This window comes from Stomoxys calcitrans, chromosome 1 (assembly GCF_963082655.1).
Source record: "Stomoxys calcitrans chromosome 1, idStoCalc2.1, whole genome shotgun sequence".
In the NCBI taxonomy this organism is placed as follows: domain Eukaryota; kingdom Metazoa; phylum Arthropoda; class Insecta; order Diptera; family Muscidae; genus Stomoxys; species Stomoxys calcitrans.
This window is the reverse complement of record NC_081552.1, coordinates 188,544,938-188,571,135: the sequence shown is the minus strand read 5'-3', so window position 1 is coordinate 188,571,135 and position 26,198 is coordinate 188,544,938. Positions and strand designations below refer to the sequence as shown.

Here is a 26,198-nt window from a genome sequence, read left to right as displayed (position 1 = left end):
TCGAATTGTTACATCAAATTCGTACTCTACTCTTAAATAGCTTTCATTTGATACCCATATTGTGCCAATCGGTAAACAGGTCCGTTTGGGTGGGTTTTAGGGTAGGGCGTCCCCCACGGTTATTTGACCCCAATGTTTTATACCAATTTCGTGTTTTTGGGGTACCATAAGTTGGCATACAAAATTTTTGATAATGGGGTTCAGGGGGAGGGTCCGCCCCACCCTTCGGATTTCAAAAAATTTAGTACTCTATTTTCACCGGGGTCTAAAGCTGTACCCTCTGTGTAAATTTCATGAAAATCGGTTCTGCCGTTTTTAAGTCTATACGGAACAGAAAAACAAACAAATAAACAGACCGAATCTAATATGCCCTTCACCATGAATTGCATTTGTCAAGTTCTTTGGCCGATATCGCTTTTTAGGCAAACAAAGGATAATGGATAAGAATTCCTTTGCTATTTCAGCAAAACCAAGTTATGAACCGATTGGGACCATACTTGGTTTGGCTGTTCGAATTCAGTGTGCAAAATTTCAGCCAAATCGGATAATAATTGCTCCCTCTAGGGGCTCAAGATGTATAGTCGGGAGATGGATTTATATTGGAGCTATATCAGATTGTGAACCGATTTAGCCCATACTTGGCGCAGTTGTTGGCGGTCAAACCAAAACACTTCATGCAAAATTTCAGCCAAATCGGATAATAAAAGCATTCTCTAGAGGCTCACGAATTCAAGATCCGAGATTGGATTATATGGTAGCTATATCAGGTTATGAATCGATTTGAATCATACTTTGTGCAAAATTTCAGCCAAATCGGATAATAAATGCGCCCTCTAGAGGCTAAAGAGGTCAAAATCCGAAATCGGTTCATATGAGGGCTATATCAGGTTATGAACCGATTTGAGCCATACGAATGTCAAGACGACCAAGAATATATGTACTTTGTTGGGTCTCAGATGAATATTTCGATGTGTTACAAACGGAATGACGATCTAAGTGTACCCCCATCCTATGGTTGGGGGCATATAATGTAATGTTTGAAGATTATTTCATGCAAATATTGACCGTGACTGCATCTCAAATGGTCCATTCGCTTAGTTTAATTTTGGCACGCCCTTCCAACATTTGGGCCGGTATCTCACGAATTGAAGCGGTTTTATCTGTATAGACATGAGCTTTAATATAGCCCCACAAAAAATAGTCTAAAGGCGTTAAATCGCACGATCTAGGCGGCCAAATAAAACGTTCACCGAACTCGCCTCTCAATAGGCCCATTCTTACGTGTGCTGTGTGGCATATGGCACCGTCTTGTTGAAACCACATGTCATGCAAGTCAAGCTCTTTCATTTTGGGCAAAATAAAAGTTGGATATCATCTCACGCTAGTGCTCACCATTCACAGTTACGTTACGATTCGCATCATCTATGAAGAAGTACCGTCCAATTTTTCCACCAGCCCATAAACCCAACCAAACTGTGACATTTTCTGGATGCATTGGTAGCTCTTGCAATGCTTCTGGCTGATCTTCACTCCAAAATCGACAATTCTGCTTATTTACGTAACCATTGAGCCAAAAATGAGCTTCGTCGCTTAACGGAAGAAGCACACGATGAACTTTCCTAACCGAGCACGCATTTTGATAATAAAATTCAATAGTTTGCAAGCCTTGCTCGTTTGTAAGATGATTCATGCTTAAATTATAGACCAAACTGAAGATGTTTGACAGTGAATCAAAACAAGATAATAGCTAAAAAATCATCCTTTATTTATTGGACGAGAATTTTAATACCTTCCACTATAGGATGGAAGGTACTAACTTCGTCATTCCGTTTGTAACTCATCGAAATGTTGATCTGAGACCCCACCAAGTATGTATATTAGAGTGTCCCAAAAAACAAGAAGTATTTTTTGAAACTCTATGTTTTTCCTGTTGATTCCAATGAGCAAAACACAAAATATTATGGCGTTACATGGCATAGTACCTCACAAATGTAGCCATAACATAGTACCTCACAAATGAATGAACTCAGGCGTTCAGCGTCATAGGCGGACATGCTAACCTCAGCGCTACGTTGGTCGCTTCCTTCACATGCAAATATGTGGGTTCTTCAACAACACCAATCACATTAGAGAAATATTCTCTCTTAATGGAATGTTCATGGCCAAATTTCTATCTCCAAATTTGAACCGATTTGGCCCATGTGACAATAACTAACGTTATTAAGAAGTTTCTGTGCAAAAAATTATGCGGATTGGTTTATTAGTTCCAATGCAATTTTGATATTCAACGATGATTAAGACGACGGAGGGACCTTGTTTCACTCATGGGGAAAGATTTCAAAGAATTTGCCAATAGTCTATGTGTGGGATTTGTTATACCCACCACCGAAGGATGGGGGTATATTCATTTTGTCATTCCGTTTGCAACACATCGAAATATCCATTTCCGACCCTATAAAGTATATATATTCTTGATCAGCGTAAAAATCTAAGACGATCTAGACATGTCCGTCCGTCTGTCTGTTGAAATCACGCTACAGTCTTTAAAAATTGAGATATTGAGCTGAAATTTTGCACAGATTCTTTTTTCGTCTATAAGCAGGTTAAGTTCGAAGATGGGCTATATCGGACTATATCTTGATATAGCCCCCATATAGACCGATCCGCCGATTTAGGGTCTAAGGCCCATAAAAGCCACATTTATTATCCGATTTTGCTGAAATTTGGGACAGTGAGTTGTGTTAGGCCCTTCAACATCCTTCTTCAATTTGGCTCAGATCGGTCCAAATTTGGATATAGCTGCCATATAGACCGATCCGCCGATTTAGGGTCTTAGGCCTATAAAAGCCACATTTATTATCCGATTTTGCTGAAATTTGGCACAGTGAGTTGTGTTAGGTCCTTCAACATTCTTCGTTAATTTGGCCCAGATCGGTTCAGATTTGAATATAGCTGCCATATAGACCGATCCTCAGATTTAGGGTCTTAGGCCCATAAAAGCCACATTTTATATCCGATTTGGATAAAATCTCGCACAGTGAGTTGTGTTAGGCCGTTCGACAACCTTCGTCAATTTGGCTCAGATCGGTCCAAATTTGGATATAGCTGCCATATAGACCGATCCGCCGATTTAGGGTCTTAGGCCTATAAAAGCCACATTTATTATCCGATTTTGCTGAAATTTGGGACAGTGAGCTGCGTTGAGCCCTTCGACAACCTTCGTCAATTTGGCCTAGATCGGTTCAAATTTGGATATAGCTGCCATATAGACCGATCCTCCGATTTATGGTCTTAGGCCCATTAAAGCCACATTTATTATCCAATTTTACTGAAATTTGGGACAGTGAGTTGCGTTGAGCCCTTCGACATTCTTCGTCAATTTGGTCCAGATCGGTCCAAATTTGGATATAGCTGCCATATAGACCGATCCGCCGATTTAGGGTCTTAGGCCCATAAAAGCCACATTTATTATCCGATTTTGCTGAAATTTCGCACAGTGAGTTGTGTTAGGCCCTTCAATATTCTTCGTCAATTTGGCCCAGATCGGTCAAGATTTGGATATAGCTGCCATATAGACCGATCCTCCGATTTATGGTCTTAGGCCCATAAAAGCCACATTTATTATCCGATTTTGCTGAAATTTGGCACAGTGAGCTGCGTTGAGCCCTTCAACAACCTTCGTCAATTTGGCCTAGATCGGTTCAAATTTGGATATAGCTGCCATATAGACCGATCCTCCGATTTAGGGTCTTAGTCCCATTAAAGCCACATTTATTATCCAATTTTACTGAAATTTGGGACAGTGAGTTGCGTTGAGCCCTTCGACATTCTTCGTCAATTTGGTCCAGATCGGTCCAAATTTGGATATAGCTGCCATATAGACCGATCCGCCGATTTAGGGTCTTAGGCCCATAAAAGCCACATTTCTTATGCGATTTTACTGAAATTTGGCACAGTGATTTGCCTTAGGCCCTTCGACATCTTTCTTCTATTTGGTCATGATCGGTTCAGATTTGGATATAGCTGCCATATAGAACGATCTCTCGATTTAAGGTTTTGGGCCCATAAAAGGCGCATTTATTGTTCGATGTCGCCGAAATTTGGGACAATGACTTGTGTTGGGCCCTTCGATATTTGTCTTCAATTTGGCTCAGATTGGTCCAGATTTGGATATAGCTGCCATATAGACCGATCTCTCGGCTGAAAAATGACTTGTATTTATAAGCATTTGGTCTAAATCGGATGATATCTATAGTGCTGCTATGGGGCATAAGGTATGCGTTTTTCACTGGATTTTGACGAAATGTGGTTCACATATATACCCGAGGTGGTGGGTATCCAAAGTTCGGCCCGGCCGAACTTAACGCCTTCTTACTTGTTATTTTTAACTATGATACATCAGGGACATGTCAATACTAATTTAAAGAGCTATGACAATCTATTTAAAATGGCAAGTTACGAGCCTTATCCAGAAAAGGTGTTAGGAATAAAATCATTCATAAGTTAGAATACATACATATTGCACATCGACGAATGTCTGGTGTATTTTGGCATCAGGTTTTAGACCTTTTATGGTTTTTGTGTATTCATTGGAGGCTCCCAGCATATGTGGTAAAGTCAAAATAACGGGTGCATCTGGAATAGAAAAAATTTTTTAAATTAATTAAAACAAGTTAAATAATAATAACTTTTTTGCAATATGGCTTTGTGTAAAAATAGAAGATGGCAGGTTGGCAGACAGGGGGGTTCGCTACACCTAACTGGAATTTTTGATTTAATTAAAAATACAACGATTTGATACTCAATAAAACGGTCATTTAAATGATTCTACAACAAAATAAAAGAAAAAACGTGATAAACAAATAAACCTTTAGTATAAATTTTACTACTTTCATTCAGCCATGCATTTATTCTTAAGAGAACAACTCTTACGAATAAATGCATGGCTGAATGCCATCAAAGAAATGAAAGTACAAGTAAATGCAATAACTTACTAAATTTGATGATGACGAAATCAAAGCAACAAAATGGTTCTGCAAAGCACAGATTTGTGATCTAAGAAAAATTGTGCACATTTTGAAGTTTATTTGGTCTTTTTATACCCGCCACCATAGGATGCGGGTACACTAAACTAGTCATTTCGTTTGTAACATCTCGAAAAATTCGTCCAAGACCCCATCTTATATATAACAAGTAAAAGCGTGCTATGTTCGGCCGGGCCGAATCTTATATACCCTCCCCCATAGATCGCATTTGTTGGAGACCTGTGTAAAATGTCAGCCAATACGAATAAGAATTGCGCCCTTTGGGGGCTTATATGGCAGCTATATCAGGTTATGAACCGATTTGAACCATACTCGGCACAGTTGTTGGATATCATAACAAAACACGTCGTGCAAAATTTCATTCCAATCGGATAAGAATTGCAAACTCTAGAGGCTCAAGAAGTCAAGACCCAAGATCGGTTTATATGGCACCTATATAAAAACATGGACCGATATAGCCCATTTACATTACCAACCGACCTACACTAATAAGAAGTATTTGTGCAATATTTCATGCGGATAGCTTTACTCTTTCGGAAGTTTGCGTGCTTTCGACAGAGAGACGGACGGACATGGCTCTATATATAAAGGGTGATTTTTTTGAGGTTAGGATTTTCATGCATTAGTATTTGACAGATCACGTGGGATTTCAGACATGGTGTCAAAGAGAAAGATGCTCAGTATGCTTTGACATTTCATCATGAATAGACTTACTAACGAGCAACGCTTGCAAATCATTGAATTTTATTACCAAAATCAGTGTTCGGTTCGAAATGTGTTCAAATTTTGACAAATTTTGTTCAGCGATGAGGCTCATTTCTGGTTGAATGGCTACGTAAATAAGCAAAATTGCCGCATTTGGAGTGAAGAGCAACCAGAAGCCGTTCAAGAACTGCCCATGCATCCCGAAAAATGCACTGTTTGGTGTGGTTTGTACGCTGGTGGAATCATTGGACCGTATTTTTTCAAAGATGCTGTTGGACGCAACGTTACGGTGAATGAACACATTTCGAACCGAACACTGATTTTGGTAATAAAATTCAATGATTTGCAAGCGTTGCTCGTTAGTAAGTCTATTCATGATGAAATGTCAAAGCATACTGAGCATCTTTCTCTTTGACACCATGTCTGAAATCCCACGTGATCTGTCAAATACTAATGCATGAAAATCCTAACCTCAAAAAAATCACCCTTTATATACTTAATGTGGTCTCAGACGAATATTTCGAGTAGTTACAAACAGAATGACGAAATTAGTATACCCCCCATCTTATGGTGGAGGGTATAAGAATCAATTTGTGTTTGGTTTTTGTTTGTTTGCGTGTTCCTTATAGACTCAGAAACGGCTAAACCGATTTTCTTGAAATTTTCACAGATGGTGCATAATGACCCCGTGGTGAAAATAGGGTCCTAATTTTTTTAATATCTGAAGGGGGGGCTGACCCTACCCCTTACCCTAATTTTCAGAAACGACTTTCAACGACTGTGTCAATTACGGTCCAAATCGGTAAAGAACCTGATATAGCTTCCATATAAACCGATCTCACGATTTGGCTTCTTGAGCCCCTGGAAGCCGCAATTTTTGTTCGATATGGCTGAAATGTTGTACGTAGTGTTCCGTTAGGACTTCCAACAACTGTGCCAAGTACGGTTTAAAACGGTCAAGAACCGGACATAGCTGCCATATAAACCGATCTCCAGATTTTACTTCCTGAGCTCCTGAAAGCCCCAATTTTCATCCGATTTGGCTGAAATTTCGCACATAGTTATGACTCCCAACAACAGAGCCAGGTACGATCGAAATCGGTTTATAACCTGATATAGCTTTCATATAAACCGATCTCTCGATTTGACTTCCTGGAAGCCGCAATTTTTGTCCGATTTGGCTGAAATTTTGCACACAGTGTTCTATTTCGATATCCACCAACTGCGCCCATTACGGTTTAAATCTGTAATATAGATCCCATATAAACCGATCTCCCGATTTGACTTCTTGAGCACCTGGAAGCCGCAATTTTCATCCGATTTGGCTGAAATTTACATGGTGTTCCGTTATGACTACTTTGGGTCACATAATTTTAGAGTGTTCACAACCGTCCCTTGTGAACTTTTCTAACCATACGTTGCTCTTCGGGCCTGATCCTCAAAACCTAGCTTACATGTCGCTAGAGGCATACCCACGGATTCCAGTTCCCCTGGATGTTTATGAAGTTCCTAGTCTCGCAAGCTCGTCCGCTTTACAGTGCCTTGGGATAGCTCTGTAAACCTGCACCGAGAACAGGTGAAAAGTGAACTGTGCGGCCATCTAGTTGAGAGATATGCAATAGTCTTGGGCAGTTATTGCGGCTCAAGCAATATTTAATCCACAATGCCTAGAACATTAGGCATTGTGTCAAGGATAACATAAGGCCCGCAGCCGCCACATGACCAAAAAGAGAGTTCCCTTAGCCTCACAGTAGTGGTCGCATCGATTTGTCTATCCACAATGTCCAGAGGCATTAGGTGTAGCATATAATTCAGTGCATCAGATGGTGTAGTCCTCAGTACGGCTGTGAAGCACAAACAAGCTATCCTTTGTTTCCGGCTAAGTATTGGACAGTAGGTGAATTTTTTAAGCGCCGTCCACCAGATTACAGATTATAGGTCTGACAACTGCAGTATATACCCAAAGCATGACGCGCGGTCTGAATCCCCAACTTTTGCCAATGTTCCTCTTGCAGGTGTATAGGGCAAAATTTGCTTTTTTGCCCTTTCCAAAATGTTGGATTTGAAGTTAAATTTTTGTCCAACAAATCACCCTGGTATTTTCCGCTTTCTGTAAATGGAACATTCTCTCCTACCAAGAAGATAGGTGCCACTGTAGGCAACTTGTATCCCCTGCTGGAAAGAACTACATCTGTCTTGCAAGGATTTATACCTAGACCACTTTCGGTAGCCCAGTTCGCTGTTGCACGTAGAGCTTCCTGAAGTATATCTCTTAGAGTGCTGTGGAAACTTTCCCCTAACCGCAATTGCCACGTCATCAGCATACGCGACCACTTTTACACCTTTTTCTTCCAGAGACAATAATATGTTGTTAATGGCTATATTACGTAGTAGAGGAGACAGTACACCTGCTTGAGGAGTTCCTCTGCTGACCCATCTTTTTAGATCCACAGATCCCAAGCCTGCCGTAATGCATCTTTTAGTAAGTAAGGTATTAATAAACTTTCTTACGGTAGAATTGATGCCTAGAAACTTCAACTCCTTCATGATTGAGGTCGGTTTTACGTTATTGAAAGCACCTTTAATGTCAAGAAATGCTACCATTGTATATTCCTTGACGGCGAGAGAACCCCCTATGTATCCGACTAGGCCGTGAAGAACTGTTTCATTGGATTTGCCTTTACTATATGCATGTTGCATGCCGCGACAGGCGATCTCCAGGGATCTTTGCCCTAAGATATGTTTCTGTCAACCTCTCAAGAGTCTTCTGCATAAAGGATGATAGACTAATAGGACAAGGTTTTCCTGCTTTCGGAATGAAAATGACCTTCGTGTCCCTCGTGACTGATACAAGCAGAGTGTATATCCCTAAGCAAAGGAACTAGTCTATCAAACAGCTTGTAATTGAAGCGGTGATACATCATCAGGGCTTGACGACTTAAAGGAGTCGAAACTTTTTATCACCCAAAGGATATTGGACTCAGACACAACCGGACGAATGTATACCTGTGACAAACTCTTCTGGCGCCACGTTATCCGTTGGAGAGTTTCCCGGGAAATGTGTAACAACGAGTAAAATTGCAAAACTTGCCCATGAACATTCGTCTAAGGAACAGGGCCAAACTTCTCACATATCAATGAGTGCAGTCTGATTGAAGTTTAAGCTCAATGATAAGGGCCTCCTTGTTATAGCCGAGTCCGAACAGAGTGCCGCAAAGCGCCACCTCTTGCGAAAGAAGTTTTTACATGGCATAGTACCTCACAAATATTACCAGCATTAGGAGGGGAAAACCTCCGCTGAAAATTTTTTCTGATGGTCTCGCCAAGATTCGAACCTGTTCTGGGCCCTTACATGCTGTTTGCGCCTTGGCTTGGCTCTAGGACATGCTGACACAACTGAGTCTTAGTGATCCGCTTGACCATTCCTTTCTTTACTGGTCTAGAAGGCATAGTCGTGCAGAATGTGTACCGAAATTTATCGCAATCTGCATTTCTTCTGTTTAGCGAGGGACCACTTCTACAGTCTTTTTGCAAAGGCTGAACCAAATATAACGGTGATCAGAAAAGCTGTGGTTATCCAACACTTTCCAGTCGCATATCCTTATCCGCTTATATCCTCCGATACAAAGGAATACGTGTTCTGTGTCTTCCATTCGCCGTTGTTATTTAAAGGCGCCAAAAAATCTCGCTTTGTCATATCGAGCATCATAGGCACTCAATATTTTTGCAAGTGCCGCATAACTCTCACTGAGACTCTGCACTCGACACCGCGGATTGTCCGTGAATGCAGTAGTAGCTATTCCATGTGCGAAGCCTCCCACTATTCGCAACTTGTGACTACCACACAGATCGAAACTCTTAGGTTCCAACCTTTGTGGTGTTCATAGTTATGCCGTGCCGGGTCTCATTCCCCGTACTCTTGAGTAGTTTAAATTCAGGAATACTTAGTCCACGAATTATTCCTCCACACACTCATGGTTCCTGGCCAGAAGGACATTTAGTGTTCACAAGACGGAGACCTTGTAAGGACATTTGTAGGGTGGACCCATGTTTTATTTGTACGAGTATACTGGTATTACATTGCACAAATCCAAAGCTGCAACATTTTTCAGGTTGTTCATTGCAGGTTGGACTAGGGAACAACAATTCCGGATTGACACGATGAAGTCCTTCATCGGCAAGGGCTGCCGCCTCAGTGTACAACACACTGCTATAACAACAGCTAGGTAACAACTTTCATTTTATTTTTTCTTATCTGGAGGCCACCGTGGCGCAGAGATAAGCATTTATGGTATGGGTGTAGTGGTGGTATGGTATAGTATGGGCGCATACCGCATACACACCATGGCATACTACACCCATACCATATCTGTTAGCATGTACGCCTAGAACAAATAAAGCCTAGGGTGCGAGAATATTAGAAAAATTCATTTAATGCTGGCGCCATTTGAGAGGTATTAAGCTATGTATAAACTTCTTTATAAAGAGGACTGGGCTATAGCAAGTAAAAACGTGCTAAGTTCGGCCGGTCCGAATTTTAGGAACCCATTACCAAATTACCAAATTTCTGCCAAATCAGCCAACATTTTAAGCTTCCAGGGGCTGTAGAAGGCTACTTGGATTCGGTTTACATGGGAGCCATACCAGGTTATAGACCGATAAGATACATTGCTTTTGGAAATTATGACAGAACCATATGTGCAAAATTTCAGGCAAATCGGTAAACAAGTGCGGCTTCCGGGGGCCAAGATGTGAAATAGGGCGATCGTTTTATATGGGAGGTTATCAGGTTATACACCGATTTGAACCATACTTGGCACGATTGTTAGAAGTCGTATTAAATCACTGTGTGAAAAATTTCAGACAAATCGGTAAACAACTGCGGCTTTCAGGTGCTCAAGATGTCAAATCGGGAGATCGGTTCATATGGGAGGTATATCAGGTTATAGACCGATTTCAACCATACTTGGCACGACTGTTGAAAGTCGCAAAAAAGCAATACCGCCAAAACTTCGGCTCAATTGTGACTCAAGAAGTCAAGTGAAGGGACTACTATATATGGGAGCAATATCCGTGTCTGAATCCACATGGTCCATTTGCAATACCCAACGTCTACATCAATAAGAAATATCTGTGCAAAATTTCGAGCTGCTAGTTTTACAGGTTCGACCGCTATCGTGGTTTGCACATTCAGACATACTGACGGACATGGCTTGATCGACTAAGACTATCAAGACAATCAGGAAAATATATATTTTATGGGCTTGCAGATCAATTTTTGAGGTGTTCGAAACGGAATGACTAGATTAGTTTACCCCCCCCATTCTATGTTGGTGGGTATGAAAAGGTGATTCCTTTCAAAGAGCTTAAGTGTGAATCGGATAGAATCCATGGATATGTGAGAAGTATCTTGTTCCTTAATGGAATGCTTGTAAGGAAATTTGCAGTTGCAAAATTTCTAATTTATGGTGTCTGTTTGAAGACCATATTGCCAAATAAGAAAAAAAAAATTAGCTAGCACACTTTTTTTTAATACATAAACATCTTTTTTGTGTGAATATTGGTTTTGCCAACGCATATTGGAATTTATTCTTCTTTTTTAAACTTTCCGCCACTTTTTTGTTATTTCACTTCAGTTGCACACGTAGGCATATTTCTATTGTCGGTAATAAAGTTATTTCCGCCTCAGAAACAACTTGAGAACTGTTCAAATATTTTTATCATTTGATCTAATGTTTAAACTGCGGTCATCTTATAATAATTCCAATTAATGTGTTGTTATTTCATTATTAATGTTTATTAGGAAGCTTGGTTATATGTTACCAAATATTTGTGAACCGCCAAAGAAAATGTATTTTTTCGGTAACATTCCTACAGACATTAATGGCTCGCGAAAAAAACCTGCTAGAGAAGTAGTTCGAAACCGAATAAACATTACCCTACACAACACATAGAGCAGGTTGTAAAACAAGTAACAAGTAAAAGCGTGCTAAGTTCGGCCGGGCCGAATCTTAGAGACCCTCCACCATGGATCGCATTTATCAAGTTATTTGAATGACTTTTTATACCCACCACTGCAAGATGGGGGTATATTCATTTTGTCATTCCGCTTGCAACACATCGAAATATCCATTTCCGACCCTATAAAGTATATTTTGTCTAGATCAGCGTAAAAATCTAATACGATCTAGCCATGTCCGTCCGTCTGTCTGTTGAAATCACGCTACAGTCTTTAAAAATAGCGATATTTAGCTGAAACTTTGGACAGATTTTTTTTGTCCATAAGCAGTTAAGTTCAAAGATGGGCTATATCGGACTATATATCGATATAGCCCCCATATAGACCGATCCGCCCATAAAAGCCACATTTATAATCTGATTTTGCTGAAATTTGGGACATTGAATTGTGTTAGGCCAGTCGACATCCTCCTTTAATTTGGTTCAGATCGGTTTAGATTTGGATATTGTTGCCATATAGACCGATCTTCCGATTTAAGGTCATGGGCCTATAAAAGGCGCATTTATTGTCCGATTTTGTCAAAATTATGATCAGTGAGTTGTGTTAGGCCCCTCGACATCTTTCTGCAATATGGCACAGATCGGTCCAGATTTGGATATAGCTGTCATATAGACCGATCTCTCGATTTAAGGTCTTGGGCCCATAAAAGTCGCATTTATTGCCCGATTTCGACGAAATTTGGCACAATGAGTTTTGTTAGGCCCATCGACATTCTTCTTCTTTAATTTGCCCAGATCGGTACTGATTTGGATATAGCTTAACAAAACTCGGCACGGACATTGAGTGGCCTAATAAATACAAGTCACTGTTCAATTTTGTAGAACAAAATATTTTTCTTGTTGGCAGCTATATCCGAATATAGACCGATCCGTACCATTTAGGATACGGATGTCGAAAAGCCTAACATAAGTCACTGTGTAAAATTTCAGCGAAATCGGTTAATAAATGCGTCTTTTATGGGCCAAGACTTTAAATCGAGAGATCGGCCTAATTGGCAGCTATATCCAAAACTGGACCGATATGGGTTAAATTAAAACTGTCCCAAATTTCGGCGAAATTGGCCAATAAAAGCGGTCATTTATATGCCCAAAATTTTAAATCGGCAGATCGGACAATAAATGCGCCTTTTATGGGCCCAAGACCTTAATTCGAGAGATCGGTCTACATGGCAATTATATCCAAATCTGGACCGGCCGGGGCCAAATTGAAGAAGGATGTTGAGTGGCCTAACACAACTCACTGTCTCAAATTTCAACAAAATCGGATATCAAATGTGTATTTTATGGGGCGAAGACCTTAGATCGGTTTATATGGGGCTATATCAAGATATAGTCCGATATAGCCCATTTTCGAACATAACCTGCCTGTGGGCAAAAAAAGAATCTATATCTCTTTTTTTAAAGAGTGTAGCATGATTTCAACAGACAGACGGACGGACATGGATAGATCGTCTTAGATTTTTACGATGATCAGGAATATATATACTTTATAGGGTTGCAAACAGATGTTTCGATGTGTTGCAAACGGAATGACAAAATGAATATACCCCCATCCTTCGGTGGTGAGTATAATTAAAACCGCAATAACGTGAAATATCTTCGTATTTCCGATTTTTATACCCACCACCATAGGATGGTGGTATACTTATCTAGTCATTCCGTTTGTAACACCTCGAAATATTGATCTGGGACCCCTTGAAGTATATATATTCTTGATCGTCTCGATGTTCTGAGTCGAACTGTTCATGTTTGTCCGTCTGTCGAAATCACGACATTGAACGTCTAGAGCGTTGAAATTTTGCACAGATATTTTATATTAGTGTAGGTCGTTGGGGATTGCAAATGGGCCATATTGGTCCAGATTCAGATATATCTCCCATATAAACTGATCTCCCGATTTGACTTCTTGAACACCTGGAAGCCGCAATTTTTGTCCGATTTGGCTGAAGTTTTGCACATAGTTGGTCTGTCATAACTTCGAACAACTGTGGCAAGTACGGTTCTTATCGGTCTCCTGATATAGCTATAACCTGATAAAGCTCCCACATAAAGCGATCTGATTTCTTGAGCTCCTGGAATCCTCAATTTTTATCCGATTTAGCTAAAATTTTACACATGGTGTTCTGTTATGGCTTCCAACAACTGTGCTCAGTACGGTACAAATCGGTCAAGAACATGATATAGCTCCCATATAAACCGATCTTCCGATATGACTTCTTGAGATTGAAAATTGGTCAATTGATCGACACATACAATAATTTTTGGAAATCATAAAACTAGTTTGAGAGCAAATTAAAAAGAGCGCAAAAGAAAAAATTTCATCAAAATACTGAAGCTGAAGGATTTGAAAGATTAGGATCGTACACAATTTGGCTCCGCCTTAATGGCCAAATGTTATCGCCGATGGATCAGTTCCTGCACTCAGTAGCGACCAAATTTTTCCAAAAAAAGATTTGAAGCATCTTTAACTATTCACAGTAACAGACGAATTTTGGCAATATTTCGATTTTGAAAAAATGTGGGGTGGGGCACCCCCCAAAATAAAATCCTGGCTACGTTCCTGGCTCCCATATACATCTTGAATCCCATATGGAATTTTTAAGGCAGTATATGCCACAGTTTTGGGCCGATCGTTACAGGTTTAAGTGTGAGGTGTTTTTTTTGATGTACCATTACGTGTGAAAAATTTCCCAAAAATCGGTTCAGATTTAGATATAGCTCCAATGTAAATCTTTCATCCGATATGGCCCTTTAAGGCTGTAGTAGCCACAATTTTGGACCGATCTTTATAAAATTTAGCACGAGTTGTTTTATTAGACACCGAAATACGTTTTCAAAATTTCATCAAAGGGTAATGATGCTGAATCTATCCGGAGTGCTTGAGAAATTTGCGTGTGAAATAAGCGCCTATTAAGCGGTGACGGAGCGAATAAGAAACACGTCCGCTCCACTTAACGGTTCGAATAGGTTGGCTTATTTTTAACCCACCACCGAAGGATGGGGGTATATTAATTTTGTCATTCCGTTTGCAACACATCGAAATATCCATTTCCGACCCCATAATGTATATAACATCTAAGACCATCTAGTCTTCAAAAATGGAGATATTGTGCTGAAACTTTGCACATATTCATTTTTTGTCCATAAGCAGGTTAAGTTCGAAGATGGGCTATATCGGACTATATCTTGATGGAGCCCCCAAATAGACCTATCCGCCGATTTAGGGTTTTAGGCCCATAAAAGCCTCATTTATTATTCGATTTTTCTAAAATTTGGCACAGTGAGTTCTGTTAGGCTCTTCGACATCCTTGTTCAATCGGTCCAGATTTGGACAGATCTCTGGATTTAAGGTCTTGGGTCCATAAACGGCGTATTATTGTCCGATTTTGCCAAAATTTGAGACAGTGAGTTGAGTTAAACCCTCGACATACTTTTGCAATATGGCACAGATTGGTCCACAGATTTGGCTATAGCTGTCATATAGGCCGATCTCTCGATTTAAGGTATTGGGCTCATAATAGGCACATTTATTGTCCGTTTTCGCCGACATTAGGCCTTTCAACATCCCTCTCCAATTGGGCCCAGATTGGTTCAGATTTGGATATAGCTGCCATATATACCGATCTCTCGATTTAAAGTCTTGGCCTTATAAAAGGCGCACTTTTTGTTAGATTTTGCCAAAATTTAGAACAGTGAGTTGTGTTAGGCCAGTCGACATTTTCTTCAATTTCGCACAGGTCGGTCCAGATTTGGATATAGCTGCCATATAGACCGATCTCTCGATTTAAGGTATTGGGCCCATAATAGGCGCATTTATTGTCCGTTTTCGCCGAAATTTGGGACAGTGAGTTGTGTTAGGCCTTTCAGCATCCCTCTTCAATTTGCATATAGATTTGGATATAGCTGCCATATAGACCGATCTCTCGATTTAAAGTCTTGGCCCTATAAAAGGCGCACTTTATGTTCGATTTTGCCAAAATTTAGGACAGTGAGTTGTGTAAGGCCAGTCGACATTCTTCTTCAATTTCGCCCAGATCGGTCCAGATTTGGATTTAGCTGCCATATAGACCATAAAAAGCGCATTTATTGTCCATTTTCGCCGAAATTTGGGACAGTGAGTTGTGTTAGGCCTTTCAACATCCCTCTTCAATTTGCATATAGATTTGGATATAGCTGCCATATAGACCGATCTCTCGATTTAAAGTCTTGGCCCTATAAAAGGCGCACTTTATGTTCGATTTTGCCAAAATTTAGGACAGTGAGTTGTGTTAGGCCAGTCGACATTCTTCTTCAATTTCGCCCAGATCGGTCCAGATTTGGATTTAGCTGCCATATAGACCATAAAAAGCGCATTTATTGTCCATTTTCGCCGAAATTTGGGACAGTGAGTTGTGTTAGGCCTTTCAACATCCCTCTTCAATTTGGCCCAGATTGGATCAGATTTGGATAAAGCTGCCACATAGACCGATCTCTCGATTTAAAGTCTTGGCCCTATAAAAGGCACATTTATAATCTGATATCGCTAAAATTTGACAGTGACTTATGTTAGGTCTTTTGACATCCGGGTCATATATGGTTCAGATCGGTCTATATTTGGATATGGCTACCAAAAAGACCAATATTTTGTTTTACAAAATTGGACAATGAATTGTATTTTTTAGACCTCTCAATATCCGTGTCGAGTTTGGTCCAAACCGGACCATATTTCGATAAAGCTGCTTTAGGGGCATAAATTATGCATTTTTCATCGGTTTATGACAAAAGGTGGTTTACATTTATACCCGAGGTGGTGGGTATCCAAAGTTCGGCCCGGTCGAACTTAACCCCTTTCTACTTGTTTTTGACAATTTCGCTTAAAAATAAAATAATGTGTTGTATTACAATTAGAGTTTAGATTTTTATTCAAAATTTAAAATTTGCGTTTAAAAAATGGGATGGTATTTTGCAATAAAATTTATTTTTGTCAGCAGATAATCAATCAATGGAGGACATCGAAAAGCTATATTTTGCTGCAAAATATCACTGAATTTGTCAAATATTGTACAAAGAAATTTCGAATTAGCAGACAATCCGAACCCTAATTGTGATCAATATTATTTTCCATGACTTTTAAATCGAATATTCGATTCAAACGCGCTAAAACAAACAAAAACATTACTCGTAATATCAGCTCACGTTGAACAATTAAAAGTAAATACTTTCAATTTCATTTTAACCAAACTTCGATTCTTTTTGTCTCAAAGTGCCAAAATGTTAATCAAATAGCCCCTCTTCTCCGTGAACGCCGACAATAATGTTAACAAATTCATTTATTTACACTCTCATTGGAGATGAAGAGAGAGGCAGGAAGACATGGTGGTCGTAATGCCATTGTGAGGCTGCGCCAAAGAATATAAAGAACAAACAATGCAAATGAAGCCCATCTTGCGCTTCGGGGAATCAGAGGTACGAGTACAACATAACCAAACTCAATACAAACAAAAACCGCCAACAATTGTAGCGTCTTTCATGTCTTGGCTCTATTTGGCTATGGCTCCAAGCTGGCTTCTCCATTAATGATTGATTGATGGTGTACACGTTCCAAACGTGTTTCTGATTGTTGCGTATCATCTATCTGTCCGTCTGTCTGTCTGCCCGCTCGTGTGACTACGGTCAGTCATCTCATTAAACCATGCCCGTCCAGAGGCTTGACTCACTATTCCACAGCTCTTGAGAATTGAATGTTTTATTTAAAGCAACTAAATGATGTTCCATGATGGATCACTTAAGTGGGTACTTATTGTTTTGGACCGACGAGTTATTGACCATAGATTCTCGTTTTGATTCTAAGTATCATCGCTATTGAATTGTAACACAAGATGCGAGGGTGTTCATACAGATCTCAAGTGTTGTGGGTGCACGTGCAGAAAATCATTTTAAGTGGGAATTAGCATTTTCGACTCGTGCAGAATAGCTGAAGTTAGAAGAGGTTACGATGAAAGCTAAACAAACCTAGTTCAAATGCAAATTTTCCCACGAATATCCCATTAAGGAAGAGTGTGGAAGACTTCTCTTACATCGATTAATGCTGTATGATTCAAGTTTTAGCTTAATAGTAAGGGATCACCTTCAAATAGGCGATATCGAATATCATTGTGCCACAACTCCTTTTAGAGAAGATTATTTAGTTAAGATTAATTGTAAGGGTCCCAACTCAGGAAGGTTATATAGACCCCAAAGTTTTAGGTATTCTTTTTTTCTCATATACGTATTTCGTACATGCAAATGCCATAAACTTCATGTATTACAATTTCGTTTTTATACCCCCCACTATAGGATGGGGGTATACTAATTTCGTCATTCTGTTTGTAACACCTCGAAGTATTCATCTAAGATCCCATAAAGTATATATATTCTTGATCGTCATAACATTTTAAGTCGGTCTCGCCATATCCGTCTCCCTGTCGAAAGCACGCTAACTTTCGAAGGAGTAAAGCTAGGCGCTTGAAATTTTGCACAAATACTTTTTATTGATGCAGGTCGGTTGGGAATGTAAATGAGCCAAATCGGTCCATGTTTTGATATAGCCGCCATATAAACCGATCTTGGGTCTTGACTTCTTGAGTCTTTAAAGGGCGCTATTGGTATCACTTCCAACAACTGTGCTAAGTATGCTTCAAATCGGTTCACAACCTGATATAGCTGCCATATAAACCGGTCTGGGATATTGACTTCTTGAGCCTCTAGAGGGCGCAATTCTCATCCGATTTGGCAGTGATTTTGTACAACGGCTTCTCCCATTACCTTCAACATGCATGCTCAATATGGTCTGAATCAATCTATAGCATGATACAGCTCCCATATAAACCGATCTCCCGATTTTTCTGTTTGAGCCCCTACATGGCGCAATTCCTACCCGAATGGACTGTAATATTACACAATGATTTCTTCAACGTTCAGCATTCAATTCATTTATGGTCCGAATCGGCCTATAACTTAAAAAAGCTCCAATAGCATAACAGTTCCTATTCCCTATTCTTTGTTTGCCTAAAAAAAGATACCGCGCAAATGCTATCTATGGTGGAGGGTATATAAGATTCGGTCCGGCCGAACTTAGCACGCTCTTACTTGGTTTTTAAATAGACTAAATCTAAATCGAATTATATACATTTATTTGTATAAGAAACTGTTTTATGGTGGGGAACTGTTCGTTCTTTGATAAAATTGATACATCGTTAATTCTATTTTTATTTCTTACTAGCTGGGCCCGCTCCCCTGCCCTTCTTTTACTTTATATGGACCAAACTTGTCCTTTGAAAATTTATTTTCGACAAGTAAAGAGCTTTGCTTTTATCTGAATCCTATATGATCTTTACTGGTCTATGAATTCGGTCGCTGTGTTTAGGGTCATTAACGTCCAGGTGGTAGATATACCCCATTATTAAAAGTCTTTATTTCAGCTCGATATTGTCATGATGTCCGATTTATGGGTGTTTTCGGGGGTAAGGTGGTCCCTTAGACTCTTGGCGCAGAAAAAATATCTGCATCGTGCACTTCTCTCAAATATCATTTATTTAAACCCCATATTGTCATTGGTTTAAGGGGAGTTTATGGGATGAGGCGTCCTCAAACATTTGGCCCCAAAACTTGTACTCTTTGGGGGGTGTTTTGGGAAAGGGGCAGTGCCCCAAATACATGGTCCCACATTTGGATATCAGATTCGTATTCTACTCCCAAATACCTTAATTTGAGCCCCATATTGCGATGGTCAGTAAATAATTGTTGCTTGTGGGGTGTTTTAGGGAAGGGATAGACCCCCAATACCTTTCATTTGAGCCCCACATTGACGTGGTTGATAAATATGCCCGATTTCGGGGTGTTTTGGGGAGTTTGGTGGTCCCCCAAAACACTTAGCCCTGAAAATATATCAGCAACGTGCTCTACTCTCAAATATCATTTATTTGGCCTCAAAATTGGATATCAAATTCGTTTTCTAATCTCAAATACCTTTCATTTAAACCCCTCAGCAAATATGTCCGGTTTAGGGTATGGGCCCTAAAAACTATCGAGATCCACTCCCTTTAAGACCAACAAAATTGCCATGGTGAGCAAATACGTTCTATTTATTACGGGGGTGGGACGTCTCCTCGGGAGTTGGTCCCGAATGTTGATATCAGATTCGTGGTCTACTCCCAAATACCTTTCATTTAAGCCCCATATTTCCGTAGTCGGTAAACGTGACCGGTTTTGGGGGAATGGGTCGGCCGTTCAGTGACTTGGCCCTGAAAATATATATATGATTCGTGTTCTACTCTAAAATACTTCTTATTCCGCCCCATATTGGAATGGTTTACCAAATACGTCCTATATGGTTGGTGTTATGGGGGTGGGTTGGCCCCATACACACCTTTTCCCGAATATTGATATCAGATTCGTGCTTTACTCCCAAAAACCTTTCATTTGAGCCCCGTATTGCTATTGTAGTAAACTCTTTGGGGGTTGTTTTTGGGAGGAGCGGCCCCCCATACACTTGGTCTCACATTTGGATATCAGATTTATATTCAACATTTAAATACCTTTTATTTGAGTCCCATATTGTCCCGATCAGTAAATAAGTCCTGTTTGGGGGGTATTTTGGGGAAGGGGTGGACCCCTAGAAATTTGGTCCCATATTTGGATATCAGATTAGTATTTTACTCGCAAATACCCTTCATTTGAGTCCCATATTGCCGTGGTCGATAAATATGTCCGATTTAGGGGTGTTTTGAGGGTTGGGGTGGTCCCCCAAACACTTAGTCCGACAATTGGATATCAGATACGTTTTCTAATCTAAAATACCTTTCATTTGAGTCCCATATTGTCGTGATTGGTGTATATATATTTTTGGTGGGTTTTGGGGGTTGGACGCCGCCCCTAGGTACCCCATCCGAAATTTGGATACCAAATTTTTGTTTGTAGGTTACCAAAAAAAAGCAAGCACGCCTATATCGCACCACCCATTTCCGAGATCTGGAGTTTTTGAAAGTTAGGTTAAGGGGGAGGGTCCGTGTGTCTGTCCGTCTATCCGTTTGTCCGTCTATCCGTCTGTTCGTCCGTCTGTTGTAATCACTTTGCAGGCTTAAAAAATTTAGATATTGAGCTGAAATTTGGCACAGATACGTCTTTTTGATGCACGCTGGTTAAGTTTTTGAACGGGCCAAATAGGACCATATTTGGATATTTAGACCGATTTTCCGATAGAGGGTCAAATGCCCGTAAAAATTTAGTTTTTCATCCGATTTTGCTGAAATTTTAAACATTAAGTATTTTTAAGTTTCCCGACATCTGACCGGAATATGGTTTAGATCGGACTATATTTAAATACATATAACTGCCATATAGACCAATCTGCCGATAAAGGGTCTGAAGCCCATAAAAGATTTATTTATTGCCCAATTTCGCTGAAATTTGAAAAAGTGGGTTATTTTAAGCCTACCGACATCTGACCCAAATATGGTTCAGATCGGACTATATTTAGATATAATTGCCCTATAGACCGATCTGCCCATAAAGGGTCTGAAGCCCATAAAAGATTTATTTATTGCCCAATTTCGCTGAAATTTGAAACAGTGGGTTTTTTTAAGCCTCCCGACATCTGACCTAAGTATGGTTCAGATCGGACTATATTTAGATATAACTGCCATATAGACCGATCTGCCGATAAAGGGTCTGAAGCCCATAAAAGATTTATTTATTGCCCAATTTCGCTGAAATTTGAAACAGTGAGTAGTTTTAGGCCTCTCAGCTTCGAACCTAAATATGGTTCAGATCGGACTATATTTAGATATAGCTGTCATATAGACCAATCTCCTGATAAAGGGTCTGAAGCCCATAAAAGCCCTATTTATTTCCTGATTTTTCAGAAATTTGAATCAGTGAGTAGTTTAAAGTTTCCCGACGTCCACCTCAAATATGGTTTGGATCGGACTATATTTAGATATAGTTTTAGGCCACCCGCTGTCCGACCCAAATTTAGATATAGTTGTCATATAGACCGATATGCTGGTTAAGGGTCTGGAGCTCATAAAAGCTTTATTTATTCCCCGATTTTGTTAAAATTTGAAATTCACACTTCAACAGTGATTTTTATTGACCACTCAATGTCCGTGCCGAATTTGGGTGCATAAGTTATCCAATTTTCATCGGATTGTGACGAAAGGGAGCTTACATATATACTCGGGGTGGTGGGTATCCAAAGTTCGGCCCGGCCTAACTTAATGCCTTTTTACTTGTTCTCAATAAGATATCTATGAAGATTAAGGTGGTTGAAGACCTCACAAATTTTGCCAGCATAAGTGATGGGATAGATTAGTACTTGGATCATTATTATCGATTGTGATGCCACAATAGAGACAGACTATAACCTCTCGTACGAACCCAATATCCCCGTATCTAAACCCAATACCAACTCATTTACGAAAACCGCCGCTTATCAATTTATCAGGATTGCAAACAGGCGTCAAAGCGGCACATAATCTATGCGCCAAGATAGAAATAATATTTCTTCAAATTATAAAAAATTTGATGAAATGTTCATAAAAATCAATTTTGGACATCATATGTTATTGGTAAAATTTTATATGAAAAAAAGTTTTTTTTAATGCTTTTCTGTAAACAAAATTGGTAATAACATTTCCATAGCAAATTCGACGAATTTTTCCATAAAAAATCAAGTCGAATCTAATAACCTAATAATCTATGACTTGTTTACTTAATAATTTGCTAATGATTTGTACTGGAACAAGAATGATATAGCATTTTCAAGTTTCTTAAAGGTACTGCCCGGTTGTGAGGTTAACAGTAAGCCCATTTTTTTTTTATTTAAAGCGCTAATATTTTAAAAGATAATCCTGTTCCAGTGAAATTGAATACAAAATAATGTGACTTTAATTATAAATTCTACGGATAATATTGCATATTCATTCCAAATTACCAGATGTTTTATGTTATTTCGACTTTTTTTTATACATAAATAAATGTTTATGCGTATCAATATCATAATTAACGAATTATATTCATATTAAAATTTGGTATATCTGGTTCTCATATTTTATTATAAAATAGGTTTCCCATGAAGGTAGTAAGCCAATGCCATAATGATCTTTCTATGCAAATTTTGTTACTGAAACATATGGAGGGATCCCAAGAATTTGTTGCTATTTGTTTTACGGTTTATTTGAGTTTTGATGTCTTCAAATGTGACAAATATTCAGTACAAGTTTGCGATTTACGAAAATTTGTTGATCAGTTCGGGTACTGCAAAACACATAGGTTAGGTTAGGTTGAAAAGAGATTGAGTATATTAATCCGCTATGGACATACATGCCGCTGGGAACATACACCTAAGCCAGTAATCGGCTTGTTGTGCGCTCTAAAACTAAAACGTAATTTTGAAAAAGAATATTTTATGTTAGGAATTCCGTGCTACTTACAAAATCCTTAATTGTTTTCCCTACCACTCCTCAAAGTTTATTCATGTCTGGTTTTATGTCCCCACGAAAGTACCGGTGTCTTTAAGCCGCGAAAGCCGGGAAATGACAAATGCTCGAACGTCTCATTATCTTCCCCACACTTACTGCATCGATTTTGCATAAATGAGTTCGTAGTCCTATGTGTTCCGTTACGATACCGAAAGCTATACTGACCTCCTTTTTACTTCCTATCGGTAATAGCCTCGTCCTTTCACGATCTGGATCACCGCCGATTTTCCGATTTTCGCCGTCCTACCGACTGTTTCGCTGATCCACAGTGTTACATGCTTTAACTCGGACTGCGTCGACCCGAAATGCTTCGGGTTAACCAAGTTTATTGACGGCAGTCCTCTGGCCTACACCGCCAAATCGTCTGCCCTTTCATTTACCCTTACTCCGTTATGGCCCGGCACCCAAACGATGCGGATTTTGCCATCCTCGGAGAAGGCGTTAATCTTCTTCTTACACTGCAAGACTGTTCCTGACCTTACCCCTTCTGGTTGTTATTGCTCGTCCTAGCGTTAGTGCAACACCACCTCACGCATTCCGTGATCGCTCTGATCTCCGCCTGCAGGAAAGTATTATCCGACAGTCTAAAACAGATCTCAGTCCTTGGGTTCTCAATGTAGATCCCCAGGCTCACTCCGTCCTCTAGCCTTGATCCATCCGTGTAACATGATCTTCCGGACGACAATAATAGGGTTCTGTCAGTCCAAGACTGTGCCGCTGGCAGCAGTGCCTCCGATCCGATCGGAAACCTCCTCCCTTCCTTCCAGGTTTCCTATCGTCGCCTCAATTATACCGCGATGGTATGAGCTGCTCCGATCCTCAATACATTCTCCCATCGCCTCAAGTCTCATAGCCGCAATGGCTGCCTCATACGGATATCTAGAATAGCCTCCAGTGCCCCAGTGGGCGTGGTACTCCTCGCTCCGCCTATGACACGACAACATCTTCTCTTCACCTGTTGTATTGTCCTTATGTTGCACTTTTTCTCCATAGCAGTCCACCAAAGTACTGAGGCGTATGTAAGAATTGGTTTAACCATGCTCCTGTAGAGCCATTAGACTATCCTCGGAGTCAGGCCCTATTTCGAGCCTACGTGCCGTGTGCATAGTGCCCAACATCTCAGTACGCTACTGAATGTGTGTCTATAGGTCTGTAGGCCTTTGGTGTCGCATAACTTGCCTTGACGGGATTGGGTGTAAATACCACCCCTGATTCTAGCTAGGCTTTCACATACGCAAAATCAGCCAAGTTCTCAAAGAAATGAGAACCTAAAGTGAAACTCCTTCTGACTGCCAGTGTGGAACACACACACAGCAACCGTTCTATAGTCTCCTCTTATTCGATGTTATGGCGTTACTGGCAACCTTCAGTCTGTCATGATATTTTCTTATCAGACAGTGACCTGTCATGACGGACACTACGACTGAGACGTCTGTTCTAGCCAACGACAGCAAAGTGATTGCCCTTCGCCTGATTCTACCGCTAAAGACATACCCACAGATTTCAGTTCCCCTAGAATGTGTAAGGTAGTTCATAGTCTCGCAAGCTAGTCCGCTCTACCATTTCCTTTGATATCTTTGTGGCCCGGCACCCAGAATAGCTGATTTTTAAACTGAATGCAAAACTTCCAATCAGTTTCCTGTTCAAGATCACTCCGAAGTATTTGACCTTGTCAGATATCGAAATCATTCTATTGAGGAAACGTGGTGCATTAAATTGGCCCACCTTTGTCTTCGTCGTGAAGAAGCAGATTTCAGTCTTTTCTGGGTTAACATTAAGACCCCTAGGTCTAGCCCAGTCGTATGTCATCTGCAGAAACCTTTCGGCGTTTCTGCATAACTTGTTCGGCTCCTTATCCCTAAGAAGTATTATAACATCGTCTGGGTAGCAGACGAGTTCAAATCCCTCCCCAGTTAGCATCCGTAATAGGTTATTTATGGTGGTCAGCCATAGGAGTGGCGATAAAAGGCCCCCATGTGGCGTGCCCTGTGGCACTTTCTCCCTTATACTTATGTCAATTGGCCCACAATTTATCTACTTGTTCTTTAGCATATGGTTTATCCAGTTTCTAAGGACCCGATCCATGGGGTAATAAATGCACCTTTTATGTTCTAAAGACTATTAATCTGCAGATCGGTCTATATGACACTTAAATTCAAATGTGTTCTGATATGGACCATACTCTGTTCTGGATGCTCTGGATATCGGGTGGCCTTGTTCAACTCACTCATCGAAATTTCAGAGAAATTGAGTGATAAGTACGGCTGTAATGCGCTTTTGAATCCGCAGATTGGTCTATATGGCAGCTATATCCAAATATGGTCCGATCTAAAAGATATTCCGGAGACATATCCGGTGCCCAACTGCAACTCACTGTTACAAATTTCTGTGAAATCGGGTAATAAATGAGACTTATGGGCTTAAGACCCTTAATCCGAGGATTGGTTTATATGGTACTTATATGTAAATATGACCCATATTCGGTTTAGATATCGGGGGCTCTAGTACAACTCACTGTTCAAAATTGCAGCGAAACCGGAAAATAAATGCGTCTTATATTAACTCAAGGCCCTAAATCAGAACATCGGTCTATATGGCAGCTATATGCAAATATTATCCGATTTGCCCCGTTCAGGAACTTAACCTGCGTATTACAGGAATACGGATCTGTGCAAAATTTCAACCCAATATCTCAATTTTTGTGGGCTATAGAGTGAACACAACAGACTGACAGCCACTCGGGCATAGTTAATTGGTCTTAGAATTTTACGACGACCCGAAATATACGTACTTTGTAAGGTCGGAAATAGTTATATCGAATTGTTGCAAACGGAATGACTAATTGAATATACCCCCTTTCCCATGGTGGGGGGTATAAAAAGAGCTAGGTATTTTGGGCTTACAGTTAATGGATTGAAGGAGACAGGAGTAA

At 40.1% G+C, this 26,198-nt stretch overlaps 1 protein-coding gene across 5 annotated transcripts in view; it reads right to left on the bottom strand.

The window, feature by feature from the left end:
* LOC106090824 (sensory neuron membrane protein 2) overlaps positions 1–26,198 on the bottom strand; it is a 572,456-nt gene that overhangs the window by 3,746 nt on the left and 542,512 nt on the right. For all 5 annotated transcript variants that reach the window (XM_059360182.1, XM_059360183.1, XM_013257153.2 and 2 more), the window contains one exon: positions 4,517–4,635. In XM_059360182.1, the coding sequence (XP_059216165.1) occupies positions 4,517–4,635 (119 nt within the window). The remainder of the gene's footprint in view (positions 1–4,516; positions 4,636–26,198) is intronic.